This window comes from Sarcophilus harrisii, chromosome 3, assembly GCF_902635505.1.
Source record: "Sarcophilus harrisii chromosome 3, mSarHar1.11, whole genome shotgun sequence".
NCBI classification, from domain to species: domain Eukaryota; kingdom Metazoa; phylum Chordata; class Mammalia; order Dasyuromorphia; family Dasyuridae; genus Sarcophilus; species Sarcophilus harrisii.
This window is the reverse complement of record NC_045428.1, coordinates 75,295,651-75,311,792: the sequence shown is the minus strand read 5'-3', so window position 1 is coordinate 75,311,792 and position 16,142 is coordinate 75,295,651. Positions and strand designations below refer to the sequence as shown.

Sequence of the window (16,142 nt, the reverse complement as noted above, 5' to 3'; positions counted from 1 at the left end):
ACAGAATCTTAGAAACTAAAAACGATCCAGAAATCATTCATCTAGTCCAAACTAAATCCAAGTAGGAATATCCTCTATGACATGCTTAACAGTCATCCAAGCTCTGACTAAAGTCCTCCCGTAACACCTCATATATGTTCTTGTTGCTCAGTCGTTTTCAGTCTTGTCTCTCTCTTCCTAACTCCATTTGGAATTTTCTTGGCAAAGATACTGGAATGGTTTACCATTTCCTTTTTCTAGCTCATTTTGCAGATGAGGAAACTCAAGTAAATAGATTTAAATGAATTGCCTATGGTTACACAACATGTAAAAAACTTTAGACCAGATTTGAATTTGGGAAGATGAGTATCCTGACCCCAGGTCTGGCACTTTAACCACTGAACCACCTAGTTGCCCCTGCCTGGCACATAGCAGATGTTTAATAAATGCTTGATTCATTGGTGGATTTATGAGGACTTTATTAACCAGTGAGGGAGCTCCCTTCCTCTTTCCCTTTTTCCTTCCCTTTTCTTCCCTTCCCTTCCCTTTCCTTCCTTTCTCTTCCCTTTCCTTCTCTTCCCTTCCCTTCCCTTCCCCTTTCTTCTTTTCTTCCTTCCTTCTTTCCTTCTTCCTTCCTTCCTTCCTTCCTTCTTTTCTTCCTTCCTTCCTTCCTTCCTTCCTTCCTTCCTTCCTTCCTTCCTTCCTTCCTTCCTTCCTTCCTTCCTTCCTTTCTTACCTCCTTCCTTTCTCACTAGTTCTTTCTTTCCTTGTTATCCTTCTTCTCAGAAAATAAGTCACATGACTCAGTCAGTGGAGCTTTGACTTTGTTTGGAATTTGTGGAATCAAAATTGGAGGATTTATCTCAATCTAATTTAAGTCATTTTCAATCTAGAATTTTCATTGGATACTGTAAGATCCATAAAAGTCAGATTTCAGAAACTTGTCCTGGATCTGAAAAGATCATTTGACATGGGACTCTGTACCTGAAGCCTTAGTCTTAGGACTTCATCCTTGAAATACATGCAGTTCCTAAGCACTTACAACCTGGTGTTTGATGTTATATCAGTTCTCAAGTCAAATGTGAATGTCAAATGCAAATCATAATAGGCTAGGCTAACTGTCTACCCTTACTTTTAGAAACATCAATCAACAAATATTTATTGTGCCAGGCATTGTGTTAAGTGCTGAGAATACAAAGAAAATATGAATCTGTTCACTACTCTTTGGGAAAATTACAGTAACAATATAAATGTGCAATAGTTATCTCCTTATTTCCAATGAAGAGACATCAACTAAAGCTAAAAGCAACAAAATGGCATGTAAATCTCAGGGGGAGGAATACAAAAAGAATATATCCTAACAGAAAGTCACTCATAGAATTTTCTCCTTAAACAATTTGAAATATCATTTTAAGAAATACTTTAAGAATATACTATAAATATTCAATGTCTCTGCAACAAATATTAACAATTTTAATAGAACTCCAGAAAAAAGGCCACATATCCTTATAATTATCTTGTAAATATTTCATATTTATATATATATTTATGTATGTACATATTGTCTTCCCTGTTAGAATGGAAGCCCTTTGAGGACAAGAACTACTACATTTTTGCCTTGTATCCCCAGAACTTAATACCTGGCATATTATAAATATTTAATAAATGTTTGCTGATGATAATGTTTGGGACAAGGAGAATTACTTTTTGGGTGAAAGTGCCTAGTCTACATTTCTCAAGAGACTGTATAATATAGCCACAGAGCAATAGTGTCACTAGATAAAGACTATATGACTCTAAAATATGATAGCTTTAAAAAATGGCAGAGCCATCCAAGTGAGCAGTGCCTATAACAGCAGCCCACGGGCTGTAATTAGAGTGAAGAGCCCAAGGGAAGTATGTAAAATGTGTGTGGTCACCATATCTCCAGACCCCAGAGACTAAGCAAAAACCTGACAGGTTTAAAGCAAAACTTTACAGTATAGTAAAGCTTCAGCAGCTCCACCTAGGTCAAGAAGCTTCAGCAGAATTCTATGGAGAGAGATGAATATTTAATCTCTAAGCTTATAAACCAATAACAAGAAGTTACTACTTATGAAAGGTAATTATCGAATCATGAATTCTGAAGTAATTGGGTTGTTTTCCCAATTTTTCTGGGACTGGGGGAAAAGAGTGGGCAAATTTATATAGGAATGTTCCTATTATAATTATGTCAAATAACATAAGTCCAGACCTGTGGTTATAATTCTGCATAGTTATAATAATAATGATTATATATTACAAATTAAATATGCATATACTTGTGATATTGTTCATATCACTACCGAAGTCCCACTTAAACAACCTACTATTACCAAATAGGCTGCCAAGGCAGGAGACATAAAGCAAAGGCAAAATTTCACCTTGTAGGTATAGTGTCTTCCTAACAACCACACTTTCTAGCTTTGCCAATCAGGTACATAGCTTCTGGATCTGTCAAATGGCCAAATTTTCATTGTTCATGCATATTTTAATGAGAATGTTCATTTTTATGACATTTTCATCCTGAAAGAATTAATAGAGTGGTTCAATGTGCTTACATTTCTTTTGGCTTGCTAAGGGGAAACTGAGAAATGGAATAACTAGGAAGTAGTAGTATGTATGGGTGTTCAGACAGAACCCTGGAATCTTGGTGTGTGACAGTTGGGACCAGGGAGAGCTGGCAGTTTGAGGACTTGGCTGAGGAAATATTAGATATAGGATATTAATAGTTATGGGGTGATCAGAAGGAAAGAGAAAGAAGGGTACATTACATAGAATCAAGAAGAATAATTGAGTGAAATTTAGTAAAGAAAAAGTTGCAAGAAAGTTTAAAATGATAATTATTTTATTTTATCCTACTTATTACCTAAAGTGACAAAAACAAGTAGATAAGGTATTGATAATAGCAGAAATTTTGTTGGGAGGATTGCTAAGAGATTTCAAATAGCTAAAACAGCAGTGAAATATAAAGGTGTTCAGTAAGAGTGGCAAGAGTCAATGGCAAAAGAGCTAGTTTCTGGGGTTTGAAAGCAGCCTTTAAGATTTGTGCTTATGTCAAGAGAAAAATTTCTGTTCCCCCCCAAAATTGGAAATGAAGTAAAATGGAGCTCTAATTGTGGAAGCTCTTGGTGGAATTTGTTGTAAGATGAAAAAGTTTGGTAATCACTATTAAAGATTAGGAAATGTCAGATTTGATTTAACAGGATTAGTTGTATATAGGAAGGAATAGTTATTTGCTGAAATACAAGATTTGTGGGTTCATTAAAGTGGGTGCTTCCTTACCAGTCCAAAGCCTTCTCCTCTGTGACTCACTCATTCATTTCCTATCATAAGTCTTTTCTGGGACAACTACCCTATATCATGAGGAACTTTCTCCGGCTCTCTTGACATTATGGAGATACCAATGGAGTAAATCATATTCTGATACTACTTCTCACTATTGAACCAGTTCACATCCTTTGTTCATCTATTTGATATCCTTTACACTACTTCTGACATGTAATTCTTTGTTAGTAATAGGCTGAAGCTTATTATGTATCCATTGCCCTTTTGGTTACTTGCCACTTTCAGAGACATTTATTATTCTCTTGTTCAAAGTCATATATTATCACTGCTCTGGCCATATTACTAAAAAGCTCTATTAGCTGTAATATAAAATGCAAATTCTCTTTAAAGACATTTTTCAACTGGTTTCAGCCTATTCAGCCTATTGATTTCATATTCCTCCCAGAAATTCTGCATTCCCATCAAACTGGCCAATTTGTTGTTTCCTATATACAATATTCCATCCCTCTATCCCTTTGCATAAGTTTGTTCTTATATCAAGAATTCTCTCCCTTCTTACCTTTGCCTCCTGGAAGCCCTTGCTACATTCAAGGCTCAACTACAATACTCCCTACTTCAAGAGGCCTTTTCGATTCCCCTAATTCTTAGTGACCCCACCATGCTCTGGCCCTCCATCATTTTGTATTCATTTTTATATATCCTGTGTCTACTTACCTATGAACATGCTATATCCCTTTGCTGAATGTAGACTCCTAGAAGGCAAGAGAGTGTCTGTCTTGTTTTTATATTTGTATCCCCACTGCCTATTATAGTTCACAACAGGTAACAGGAAGTTAATAAATGGTAATTGAATTATTGCTTATTGGAAGAACATCTGTGTTAACAAGATGAGTCTTGTTTCAAGGTGTAGCATGGAATCTATTCAATTTTGTGCCCAATTTATTGTCTTATTTGCAGTGTCCACAATATACATAAAGAGTTTTTTTTGTGTGTGTAAGTAGTAGGTAGATTTATGTGTATATGTATGTATCAAAATGTGTACATGTGCATACACATAGATATATCTATGAATGCATATATGTATATGTGCATGTGTTTATATTTATATCTATATGTATATACTGATGCACCAATTCAATGGATTTTCCATGCAACTGCAAATCGTAGTCTGTACATTAGGAATTTTTTTTATCCATTTGATAGTCGTAGGTGAAGAATTTGACTGAAATCTTTTGAGGGGTTATATATCTCATTTAGAAGGCTCTGCAACATTCTGAGGGTTTGATGCAATCAATGCCATTCATCCACAAATAGGAGCATCAGAGGGCCTCACCACTAAAAGCCAATCTTGCTTCTATTTGAATTCTATGCTACTATTCTCCATAGTAGTGGAAAATAAGTCTGGTGATGTTTTAATATTAATAAATAGTTTTATCAAACTTATCTTTGTTGTCATGTCTTCAAGGATTCCTTTATGGTTTTGACATATATACATGAGAGTAATCATGTTGGAGAAGTCTTTGAGGTTGTGTTTATTCTTCAGAAGAAAATACTTTTTTTTAACATAGTCAGGAAAAATCACTGTAGGTCTTTATTTTTTGTTCACCTTTTCAGTCTTATATGACTATAAAGATGTGGTCTGATATAAAATATATGTTGTGAAAATCTATTTGATGTATGTTTAGATTACATAAAGGGAAAATAGAGACAAGAGTGGATAATTACTGATATTTTTATCATTTTTATGAGTAATAATGTTTATGATTTTTCTAAGTATTTGATATTTTTATGCCTCTCCTATTATTCATATGATCACCAATGACTTTAAATTGTGTTACCTCTGATATGGAACTCCTTTATGTATACTTGATCTAATCCAGCTGTTTTTCCTAATTTTTTTGTCTGTAGTGCCTTTTCTGCTACCCCATTTACCACATTAATACTGTGATGGTTGAGTCCAAATGTGGTATCTCCATTGTCAGAAGAAAGAAGAAAATAGTTTGTCATAGAAATTTTGACAGATCATTTCCATTTTTTTGTCTATTTGCTGTCCTAATTTCTTCTTTGTGTAATATGTATCACTAGGAAAATGACAATTTTCTTTTATTTGGTATCCACTTTTGGCCCATTTTCTCACTTATTCCCCTAAACCTTTAATTTACTGTGTAAAGATAGAACCCAGTCACAAAATAGACTGAACTAAGAGTAAGAATGTTCCCTGGGGGACATGTGGAAATCTGTGGCCTTCTGATCTATCTTAGGGCCTAAAGTCCCAGAGAGAAAAGAATTGTTTATATGCCAACTGCTGCTTAAGAACAGAGATTTAGTTACAATAATTTTAATGGGTCCTATTGTGAAATGGTGATCCAGGTGAACTTGATAGCAGTAGAGAAACTAAGGCTTAGAATGAAGGAAAAAAATGGAAGGAATGTTTCCCCACACCCATTTTGTCATTAATTAGTAGCATTTGCTAGAGAAGAAACTAGAAATTTGTTGAATTAATTTATTTACTTAATTGGTTTTATATAGCCCTATCCTTCTCTGAGATAAATAACTGAATAATTACTTGTTTAATAGCATTTTAATATCCAAAGTGGTTATTTAAACAGTGGGAAAACAAGGATTGAAAAAGCAAAAGTGAAAAACAGGGAGCAGAGGCACCAAAATGAAGAAAGAACTAGAGAATATGTTAACATAACACTTGAAGTGGAAATTGGCCAGAACACAGAGTCCCAACGTTGTACTTACTATCAAATATTAAATTTCTGACCACTTTCTTCCCATAATTCATGCTATTTATGCAAAAATGAGAAAGGACCAGTTCAGGGGACTTTTACCTCCAGGTAGTCTTGTGGCTTACCCAGAGTTAGAATGCAATGATACATTTGTTAACTATAAAATATAATAACAAAAGGCAAAAAGGTAAAAAGGATTTAATTACTGAAATTATTTTTTGAAAAAAGAGCCGCTCCACTTCTGTATTCACTATTCTAGAAGAGAAAGACATTCCTGAAGAGGAGTAGGAATTCTGCTAAATTTTCCAATGTCAACTTCCCATACATTAGACTTTATGCCTCCAGTGACATGAAAACCAAACAAATGTTGAGCTCCACCCCCTTAAAAGGAAATCATCCCTACTATATAAAACTGCGCCATTCCTACAATATGCTCCATAATCTTTGGTCTTGTTAAGTTAAATTTAATTCAACAATAACATTTAGTGAACTCCTCCTATATATTAGGAACTAGTGATTAAAAAAAAAAACCCCAACACATTTTTGATCTCAAAGAATTCATATTCTATTGGGGAAAAACAACAACATATACATTGATAAATATTTACAACATTTATAAGGGAAATAGAAAATACTTTTAAAAGGAGCACTAACATTTGGGGAGAGGAGGAAGAAGTGACACTTGAGTTTGCTTTAGGTAGAGACAAAAGGAAACTAGTGGAAGAAAAATATTTTGTGAGATAGTGTTAAGATATGGGGGACAGTCTGTGCAAAGGTACGTTTGTGAGAAAAAGAATGCTACATAATAACTGGAAGTCTGGTGGTTTGGTTGGATTGGTGAACACATGAGAGAGATTAATGAAGGCTCAATCTAGATAGATGATATGGGTTGGATTGTCAGGGGTTTTTAGATGCCCAGAAGAGGAACTGTTATTTTATCAAGGAAGTAGTAGGTAGCCACTGAGGTTTCCTGAGCCCAGACATGGTCAAACATATGCTTTAGGAATATTGTTCTCAGAACTATGTTGAAGATAGATTGGAAAGGTAAAAGACTGGAGAAAGGAAGAATAATTGGGAAGCTGTTGCAAAGGTCTGAGATGTGATAATAGTGTGAACCATGGTGGTAACTATGTGAATAAGAAGAAAGAGATAGATGAAAGAGATTTTATAAAGGAAGAATCAATAGAGCTTGACAAGTGGTTGAATAAGGGGAAGAGGGAGAGAAAATGGACAAGGTCTTTGAGATTTTGCAAATCTGAGTGATTGTAAAAATGGTGGTACCTTCTACTTAAATTAAGGGAAGTGGATTATGCAAGGAAGATGAATTCTGTTTGGGACATTGAATTTGAAGTACCTAGGGGACATCCAATGTCCTTTTAATTTCTGGTAGAAAAATTATATTTGCATACTTATGAAAACATTTCCTTTGAGATAGGTCATTTCATTTGTATTAGAATGAAATTAAGGGTGGGAACAGACTTCTAATAGTTTAGAGAGGCCATCACAAACACATGGCCAAGTTTTCTCTCTGGAATTTAGAAGGCTCTATGTTAATAAAAAAAATTATCTCAGGCAGAAGATACTACATTTGTCGCCTAGACTATTATTGTGAAATGTTTCAGAGTTCTATTTCTGAGGAGATGAAAATGGTTGGAATGCATTTCTCAAACTTTTTCTCCTAACTGTCAAATCTAGTGAATTTCTTCCTCCCCCTTTCTGATTTTCCCTTTATAAGATAGACTTCTTTTGAAGAGGCTGCTGTCAAGCATGCCTCTGGGAAAATAGGGGGAAAATGTTAAATAATTGCTAGAAAAAAGATTCCAACTACAGTGAAGTGGCTGCAGCAAAGGCTTCCTTTTAACATCTGTAGGAGGTGACATATCTCAAGAGCAACAAGGATATTATAAGGGCGGAATAAGAGGAAACAGTAAAACCTGTAAGTACTGGAAATAAAAAGCTTGGGATTTATGGTGGGGAAAAACAATAGAAAATTCATAAACCATCACAAGGCAATAAACAGTAAACAGGAAGAGTACGTGGTTTCAGGCTTTTCCTAAGGAAGGCTAAAGGAAATTCCTAATCCTTATTAAAACTGAATGGCAAAAGCAGCTCCTTGAACCTGAAGTCTTCTTTAATCGTACCTGCTTATTGTCTGTGACTGAGATAAATAACATCTTATAGAGATTCTATTACTGAAGAACTTGATTCCCAATTACATAAAGTCAGTTGTCTTAACATTACCTGAGACATAAAGTGGCTGAGTGTGGATTTGAACTCAAGTCCTCTAACTCCAGGGCTATGGCAAAAGGCCTAGGAATCTGGGACAAAGACAAGATTCCAGCATTTTGAAGGGAATTTGAAAGATCATTTAGTCTCCCCTTTACTTCAATCAGGACTACATTCAAACCATTCCCAAGAGGTAAAGATTGCTCTCCCATTTCAAAAGAATTTTTTTAAAAATCTATATAATCTACCTTAATTCATGAAGTTTTTCATAATAAGAAGCTGGTCTTGGCCACTTGACCTATTTCCATGTTTAACAACTTTTCACTGTTGTGAAATTGTTCTTTGTATGTATTAACCTAAATTCTTCCTTCGATGATTGGATGCTGTTTCTTCTGTCATCTGAAATGAAGAATAACTGATTACAGTTCTGTTTTCCATGGGAATGCTATGAAACTGCATTTCACAGCCTTTTCTTCTCTCACTCTATAATCTCAACTCTTTTTGTTTTCCCTTAGAGATCCTATTTTCAGACTTATTAATCATTATGACAGCTCTCATATAAACCCTTTCCACTTCTCCTATAATGGGACATGATATAGTAATAAGGGTTTATACAAAGCTGATTGTGTACTGTATTCTTTTATGCATTATAGGATACCTTTAAAAATTTTCTTTATGATCCACTATAACACCTATATTTTTTTCTATACTTGCCACTCTTACCCATTTTATGAACTTGTTTTTTCCTCAAAAGCAAATTTCATCTCTTCCTTTCTTATAATCTGTTCTAATTTGAGTCTAATTCTGTCCCACCATCATTTTGTTCCCAACTCAATGCCAAGTCATATTCAAAGTTAATGAATTTTCTCTCTCTCACTCAGGTAATCTATAAAGATGTTAGACTACATTGGACTCAAGATACATCTTTTCCATCAAACAGATAACAAATTCAATAAACACATAAAAACACTTTCCAATCATTTGTATACCCAGTAGGCTTTTGTTTAAAATTTGTCTTAATTTATTGATAAGTGCAGTCTCTTTTAATAGGTAAAGTATTGGATTGAGAATTTAGAATTCAATGACTTAACAGTTGTATGACCATAATCAAGTCCCACAATCCCTCGGTGTCCCTGAATGCTACAGATCTGTATTAGTGGGGAAAGTTTCTACACTGGGAAACCACAGGGCTAGAATAAAAAGTAAAAATAATAAAATTTATGCTTGTACAGGCTCTTTGAAAATATTATGTCATTTGATCCTCAAAGCAACCCTGAAAAGTTTACTAAATACTAAAACATACCTAGGGTCATATGTCTAAGGCTAGATTTGAACTCTTAAGTCTTCTTGATTCAGGACCCAGTGAACTCACTACACCATTGAGGTTCAAATAAAAAACATATGAAAAACACTTGGCAAACTTCAATATGCTGTATCAATATTATTTACTGTTACTCGTTGTACAACAGTAAGAGTATTGACATAAAACTTGTTAGATTCTTTTTCTTCCTCTCTGATCTATGAGATCTGACATTTTATCATAAAAATAAATTAATCTGACAAAATTTTGTTTATTTTTAATTTTTTGAATACACATTTCTTTATGAATCATGTTGGGTGAGAAAAATCAGAACAAAAGGGGAAACTGTGGGAGATGCAAATATTATGTCATCTGATCCTTAAAGGAACCCTGAAAAGTTTACTAAATACTAAAACATACCTAGGGTCATATGTCTAAAGCTAGATTTGAACTCTTAAGTCTTCTTGATTCAGGACCCAGTGAACTCACTACACCATTGAAGTTCAAATGAGATAACATATGAAAAACCCTTAGCAAACTTCAATATGCTATATCAATATTATTTACTGTTATTCGTTATACAACAGTAAGAGTATTGATATAAAACTTGTTAAAGTTAGATTCTTTTTCTTCCTCTCTGATCTACGAGATCTGACATTTTATCATAAAAATAATCTGACAATTTTGTTTATTTTTAATTTTATTTTTTGAATACACATTTCTTTATGAATCATGTTGGGTAAATAAAAGGGGAAAACCATGGGAGAGAAAAAAAACAGAAAAAAGTGAACATAGCAATATTTGATGTTTATAAACTCATGTTCTTGATTTTTAAAGGGCCTATTATATGTACTAGAATTCTGAAAAAAATCTATTAAGCTACAATTGTCAGACTTGAATGTAAGTCACTGGGTCTTACAGATTTGGCTAGCTCTAATTTATTAAAACTACACTTATTCCAGCTTGACTTTTAATACTTTCCATTTATTTGATGCCTATTTCTAATTGTCTCATTTTTTAAATCTAAGTTAAACACTAATTCTTTTAAAATATCTCCCATTATCCTTTCACTTTCTATCTATTAAAGGTAACATTCTCCTTTAGCAATAGTTGATATTTATAAACTCATGTTCTTGATTTTTAAAGGGCCTATTATATGTACTAGAATTCTGAAAAAAAAAATCTATTAAAAAAACTTGAATCTAAGTCACTGGGTCTTAAAAGATTTGGCTAGCTCTAGTTTATTCAAACTATCTTCTCTTATTCCAGCTTGACTTTTAACACTTTCCATTTATTTGATGCCTATTTCTAATTGTCTCATTTTTAAAATCTAAGTTAAACACTAATTCTTTTAAAATATCTCACATTATCCTTTCACTTTCCGTCTATTAAAGGTAACATTCTCCTTTAGGGGAGGGGCGATGTCTAATGTATAGTTTTTAAAAGTTTCCTTAGCATTATCAGATTTTCCTAGGCAGCCTTAACCCCATTCTGTGGCTATCTCTGGTTTATTCAAACTATCTTCTCTTATTCCAGCTTGACTTTTAACACTTTCCATTCATTTGATGCCTATTTCTAATTGTCTCATTTTTTAAATTTAAGTTAAACACAAATTCTTTTAAAATATCTCACATTATCCTTTCACTTTCTATCTATTAAAGGTAACATTCTCCTTTAGCAATAGTTGATGTTTATAAACTCATATTCTTGATTTTTAAAGGGCTTATTATATGTACTAGAATTCTGAAAAAAAAATATTAAAAAAAACTTGAATGTAAGTCACTGGGTCTTAAAAGATTTGGCTATCTCTAGTTTATTCAAACTATCTTCTCTTAGGTTTGGCAATTGTTAATGCTGTAAAGTTACCCATGCATATATCCTGTAAATAAAAGGCTATTTAAAAAAAAAACAACTATCTTTTCTTATTCCAGCTTGACTTTTAACACTTTCCATTTATTTGATGCCTATTTCTAATTGTCTCATTTTTTTAAATCTAAGTTAAACACTAATTCTTTTAAAATATCTCACCTTATCCTTTCATTTTCTATCTATTAAAGGTAACATTCTCCTTTAGGGGAGGGGCGATGTCTAATGTATAGTTTTATATAAAAGTTTCCTAAGCATTATCAGATTTTCCTAGGCAGCCTTAACCCCATTCTGTGGCTATCTCTGGTTTATTCAAACTATCTATTATTATTAATATTATTATTCCAGCTATTATTAAAGGTAACATTCTCCTTTAGGGGAGGGGCGATGCCTAATGTATAGTTTTATTTAAAAGTTTCCTAAGCATTATCTGATTTTCCTAGGCAGCCTTAACCCCATTCTGTGGCTATCTCTGGTTTATTCAAACTATCTATTATTATTAATATTATTATTCCAGCTATTATTAAAAGTAACATTCTCCTTTAGGGGAGGAGCGATGCCTAATGTATAGTTTTATTTAAAAGTTTCCTAAGCATTATCCGATTTTCCTAGGCAGCCTTAACCCCATTCTGTGGCTATCTCTGGTTTATTCAAACTATCTATTATTATTAATATTATTATTCCAGCTATTATTAAAGGTAACATTCTCCTTTAGGGGAGGAGCGATGTCTAATGTATAGTTTTTAAAAGTTTCCTAAGCATTATCCGATTTTCCTAGGCAGCCTTAACCCCATTCTGCGAAGGATATCTTTAAATAATAAATGCTATTAAAATCAACTTTGTGAAAATTCACCTTTCCCTTTTCCCCCATTATTTTCTTTAAAAATATCCTTTAAGAGGAGCTAAGAGCAACTGGGCTTGTCATTCCTTCTTAAACCCACGGTCCTACTTGCAACCTTCAGAACAACTCTGTTTGCCTCGGTCACTTCCCCGCTGGGTTTTGGATGAGAACCTGTGCCCATTTTGTGCGATGCCCCCGAGTCTAGTCGAGGCTGGAGAAGCGACTTCAGAAGAGAGGCGCTCCCAGGCAGGGAACAAAGTCGGGAGTGATTGGCTCCCGAGGGGCCCAAGGGAGAGGGGAGAGTCAGAGGAGGCTGGGAATGAACGGTCTGGAGTAAGCTGGGTACCAAGTTAGGAGCTAAGCCGGCAGATGCACGTTTCCCAGAGTGCGCCCCCCGGAGGATGCCCCCTTCCTAGCTTCTGGATGAGCCTGGATGGAGCTCGTCTCTGAGGAGGTAAGTTATGAATTGGGGGGTGGTTTTTTTTTTCCCGCTTTGAGGGCCTCCTGGTTGAGGGACCGAGTAGATTACTGGATTTCTCGGTTCCCGTTGGATGGGAACGCCTTCAGGAACTCTAGGATTAATAGACCAACGCTGGGACTGGCTAGGCTAGGTCTGGGAAAGGAAACGGAGATGGGGAGGGGCAGGGGCAAGGGGAGGGACAGCGGGAGGGGGAGGGGCCGGCGGAGTGGGGGCCGCCCGGCGGTGACTACGGGGAGGTCTTTGTGAGTCACATGATAAGAACTCCGAGGGGGCGGGAGTAACAGAGTAACTCTTCTCCTGAGTGGTGCCTAGCAACCAGGTGACTTGGAGGCGCTCCGTGGTTGGCGGGCGCCGGGTTTCCCAGCTTCTCAGGGCGTTTTACCCGGGGAAAAGCGAGGGAGGAGGAAGAGGAGGAGGACGCGGGCGAGGGAGGGGATCGAGCCGAGTCCAGCCCAGCCCTGTGGCCCGGGCAGCGGCGGCGGCCGCGGCCCCTCCTGTACCTCGCGTGTTCCCACCCCTTTTAAATGAGCCCGAGCTGTCGGTGCCCTCACTGAGGAGTGGGGCGGCAGGAGGCGGCGGCGGCGCGGGAGAGAAGGCGGCGGCGGCGGCGGCGCCGGGTGTTGCGGTCTGGGCGCAGCTGCTGCCGCCGAGCCCGAGCGGAGCCGCGCTCCTCGGGCGCGCGGGAAGGGAGAAGCGGCGGACTCGGGCGGACATGAGCCGCTCCGCCCGGGCATAGCGCCGGGGCTGCCCATGCCTGGCCCCGCCATTGTTGGGGGAGGGGGCGGCGGCGGCGGTAGCAGCACCGGCGGCGGCGGCGACAGCTAGCCAACCTCGGGCGGGCGGGCGGGCGGCGGGCAGGCAGGCAGGGCGGGCGGGCGCGCAGAGCGAGCCGGGGGCGGCGCGGGGGTGAGCCGCAGGACGCGAGGGCCGGGGGGCCGAGGGGGTGTCCCATGGGGAACACGTTGACCTGTTGCGTGTCCCCGGATGCCAGCCCCAAACTCAGCCGGGGTGCGGGGGCGGCGGGCCCGGAGCGCCGGCTGGATGCCTACGACGCAGGAGCCGGGGACGCGGTGCTGGCGGCCGCAGAGCCCAAGGAGACGGACTCGGCGGGAGGCGAGGGACCGCACCTGCAGCACATCAGCGACCGAGAGTTTCCCGACGGTAAGCCCCCGCGGCCCCGGCTGCTGTGCCCCACGCCGCGGGGCCGCCTCGCGCCGGACCCTCCTCCGCCCCCGAAGTGGCCCTTACACGTGGGTGAGAGTAAGCGCAAGTCTGAGCTTCCGTGTTCGGGGCATCTACCTGGGCTCCTTTCAGGTGCCCGGGTAACGCCTGAAATCTGCCCTTTCCCCAAACTCCCCTCCCCCCCTCCCGCACTCACTTTTTTTTTTTTTTTTTTAAATCATTCACTCCCCGTCAATAAAACCACAATGCAGCAGTCCCCGGACCGAGTCCATTTGTCTGACTTGTCCAAGTCGGAGGTGCTGCTGCTTCTGAAAGAAACGTTTTATGTGGCCCTGGTCAAGTACTTCCTGAATGCATGTCGATGATGGATTGTAAACTTGCAGGAACTTCCCTGCTGGTCAAACTCTCAGTCCACTTGACCCCCCCCCCCCCCCCCCCCCCCCCCCCGTTGAGCGGCTAATAATCCCATCTGTGAGCCCCGGATAAATGCGGATAATTGAGTATAAACTTGGAGAAAACTGAGTCAAATTAGAATTTGGCCGGGAAAAGAAAGTTTGCACAGGTAAAATCTCTGTCCACCCGTCTCAAGGTTGAGGCGCAAAAGATTGGCCTCTAGATAATGACATCTCCTTCAGAAAAGAACAAAGCACCGAACGTCAACGCCTCCGGGAGCCTGGCTTTTGAGCCCTAATTAAATACTAGTAGAATTAATGTCGAGTTTGAACTATAAACTTTTTTTTTTTTTAATAGCCTTTTATTTACAGGATATATACATGGGTAACTTTACAGCATTAACAATTGCCAAACCTCTTGTTCCAATTTCTCACCTCTTACCCCCCCACCCCCTCCCCTAAATGGCAGGATGACCAGTAGATGTTAAATATATTAAAATATAACTTAGATACACAATAAGTATACATGACCAAAACGTTATTTTGCTGTACAAAAAGAATCAGACTCTGAAATATTGTACAATTAGCTTGTGAAGGAAATCAAAAATGCATGAGGGCATAAATATAGGGATTGGGAATTCAATGTAATGGTTTTTAGTCATCTCCCAGAGTTCTTTTTCTGGGTATAGCTATGAACTATAAACTTTTAAGGAATTGAAAGTCCAATTCGGATTTGGCTGAGAAAGGTCGAAAGTGGCGGACTGGTAGCGAGGAATGGTGTGATACATTAGGCTGATCCTATCTGTGTTAACATTGAAGGAAGGAAGGAAGGAAAAGGTGGGGATAATAGTTTAAAATAAACAAACCCTAGCGTGTGAAATGTCACTGCTACGGCTGGACTGACGGCAGTTGATAACATAAAGGAAATGAGTCCCACTGAAAGGCCCGCTTTGACATAGCTATTCCATTTTAGTCTTGTATAATCTATCCCTATCCAGGTTATCGCTATACCCACACATGGTATACTACACTAGAAGTGAGTTGGCCATAATAAGCTTAAACTCAGGAAGGTAATCTTTTCCCAGAGTTTATTTTTCCTTAGCTTTTCTGTCCTTTTTGAAAATTTTGATTAATTGAACATAGATCCAAAAATCTTATGATGATTTGTAATTTCCTTATACTTTGGAATTTCTGAAATCCCCCATTTTCCCCTGCCTTCCCAGAGAGAATTCTCTTTAGCTGTGTTTCTATTCCATTAGGAATTTCCGAAGTTTGTCTCTAAAACAATGTTCTTACTCTGTTTTGAGGGATATTCATTCTTTTTTGTTTCACATGGAAGGAATTAATTTTCAAATATAATGTAAAAATAGACCATTTCTTCTGGAGGTCTGTGAAAGGAATTTAAGGAGTTTTCTTGGCCATGTTTCCCTTTTTGCCTTTTTGAAATTTGTAGGAAAGCATCTTAGCTCTATAAGGGGAATGCATTTTAGTGTTTCAGTTAGTATACAAAACTCTTATTTAAAAGTATCCCAATTGATAATGTGATTTCTTTACAGCATTGAAGAAATAATACTTTACTTCCGAATAGGATTTAATGGGTTTCTTGCTCTTGATCCTTATAGCCTTATTTATCCCCACTTGCAGACAGACTTATTAGACATTCTGATGCCTGTTGATATGTTCTTTCCCATGCAAGAGAATGAACCAGACAGAGTGCTAGAAGTGATCTAAACAAGGTCTCCCCAGTTTCTTTTGGGGCCTGATAGATTTATAATTAGATATGAATAAATTAACAAGAGTTCTGGATTGTTTGTATAATTATAGTAGAAAAGGA

General features: G+C 37.8%; 2 protein-coding genes across 6 annotated transcripts in view; one reads left to right on the top strand and one right to left on the bottom strand.

The window, feature by feature from the left end:
* METTL21A (methyltransferase like 21A) overlaps positions 1-12,903 on the bottom strand; it is a 98,060-nt gene extending 85,157 nt beyond the window's left edge. For 2 of the 5 annotated variants that reach the window (XM_031958199.1, XM_031958195.1), the window contains exons 1-2: positions 12,266-12,903; positions 8,495-8,645 (exon numbers count right to left, since the gene is read on the bottom strand). The gene's annotated coding sequence lies outside the window, so the exon portion shown is untranslated. Of the gene's footprint in view, positions 1-8,494; positions 8,646-8,969; positions 9,135-12,265 lie in introns of those variants that run through there. The other 3 variants (XM_031958197.1, XM_031958196.1, XM_031958198.1) reach the window with 3 other exon arrangements.
* Positions 12,904-13,647: 744 nt separating this feature from the next.
* Positions 13,648-16,142, top strand: part of CCNYL1 (cyclin Y like 1) — a 57,511-nt gene continuing 55,016 nt past the window's right edge. The window contains exon 1 of the mRNA XM_031958194.1: positions 13,648-13,895. Within this exon, the coding sequence (XP_031814054.1) occupies positions 13,685-13,895 (211 nt within the window). The 5' untranslated portion in view covers positions 13,648-13,684. The remainder of the gene's footprint in view (positions 13,896-16,142) is intronic.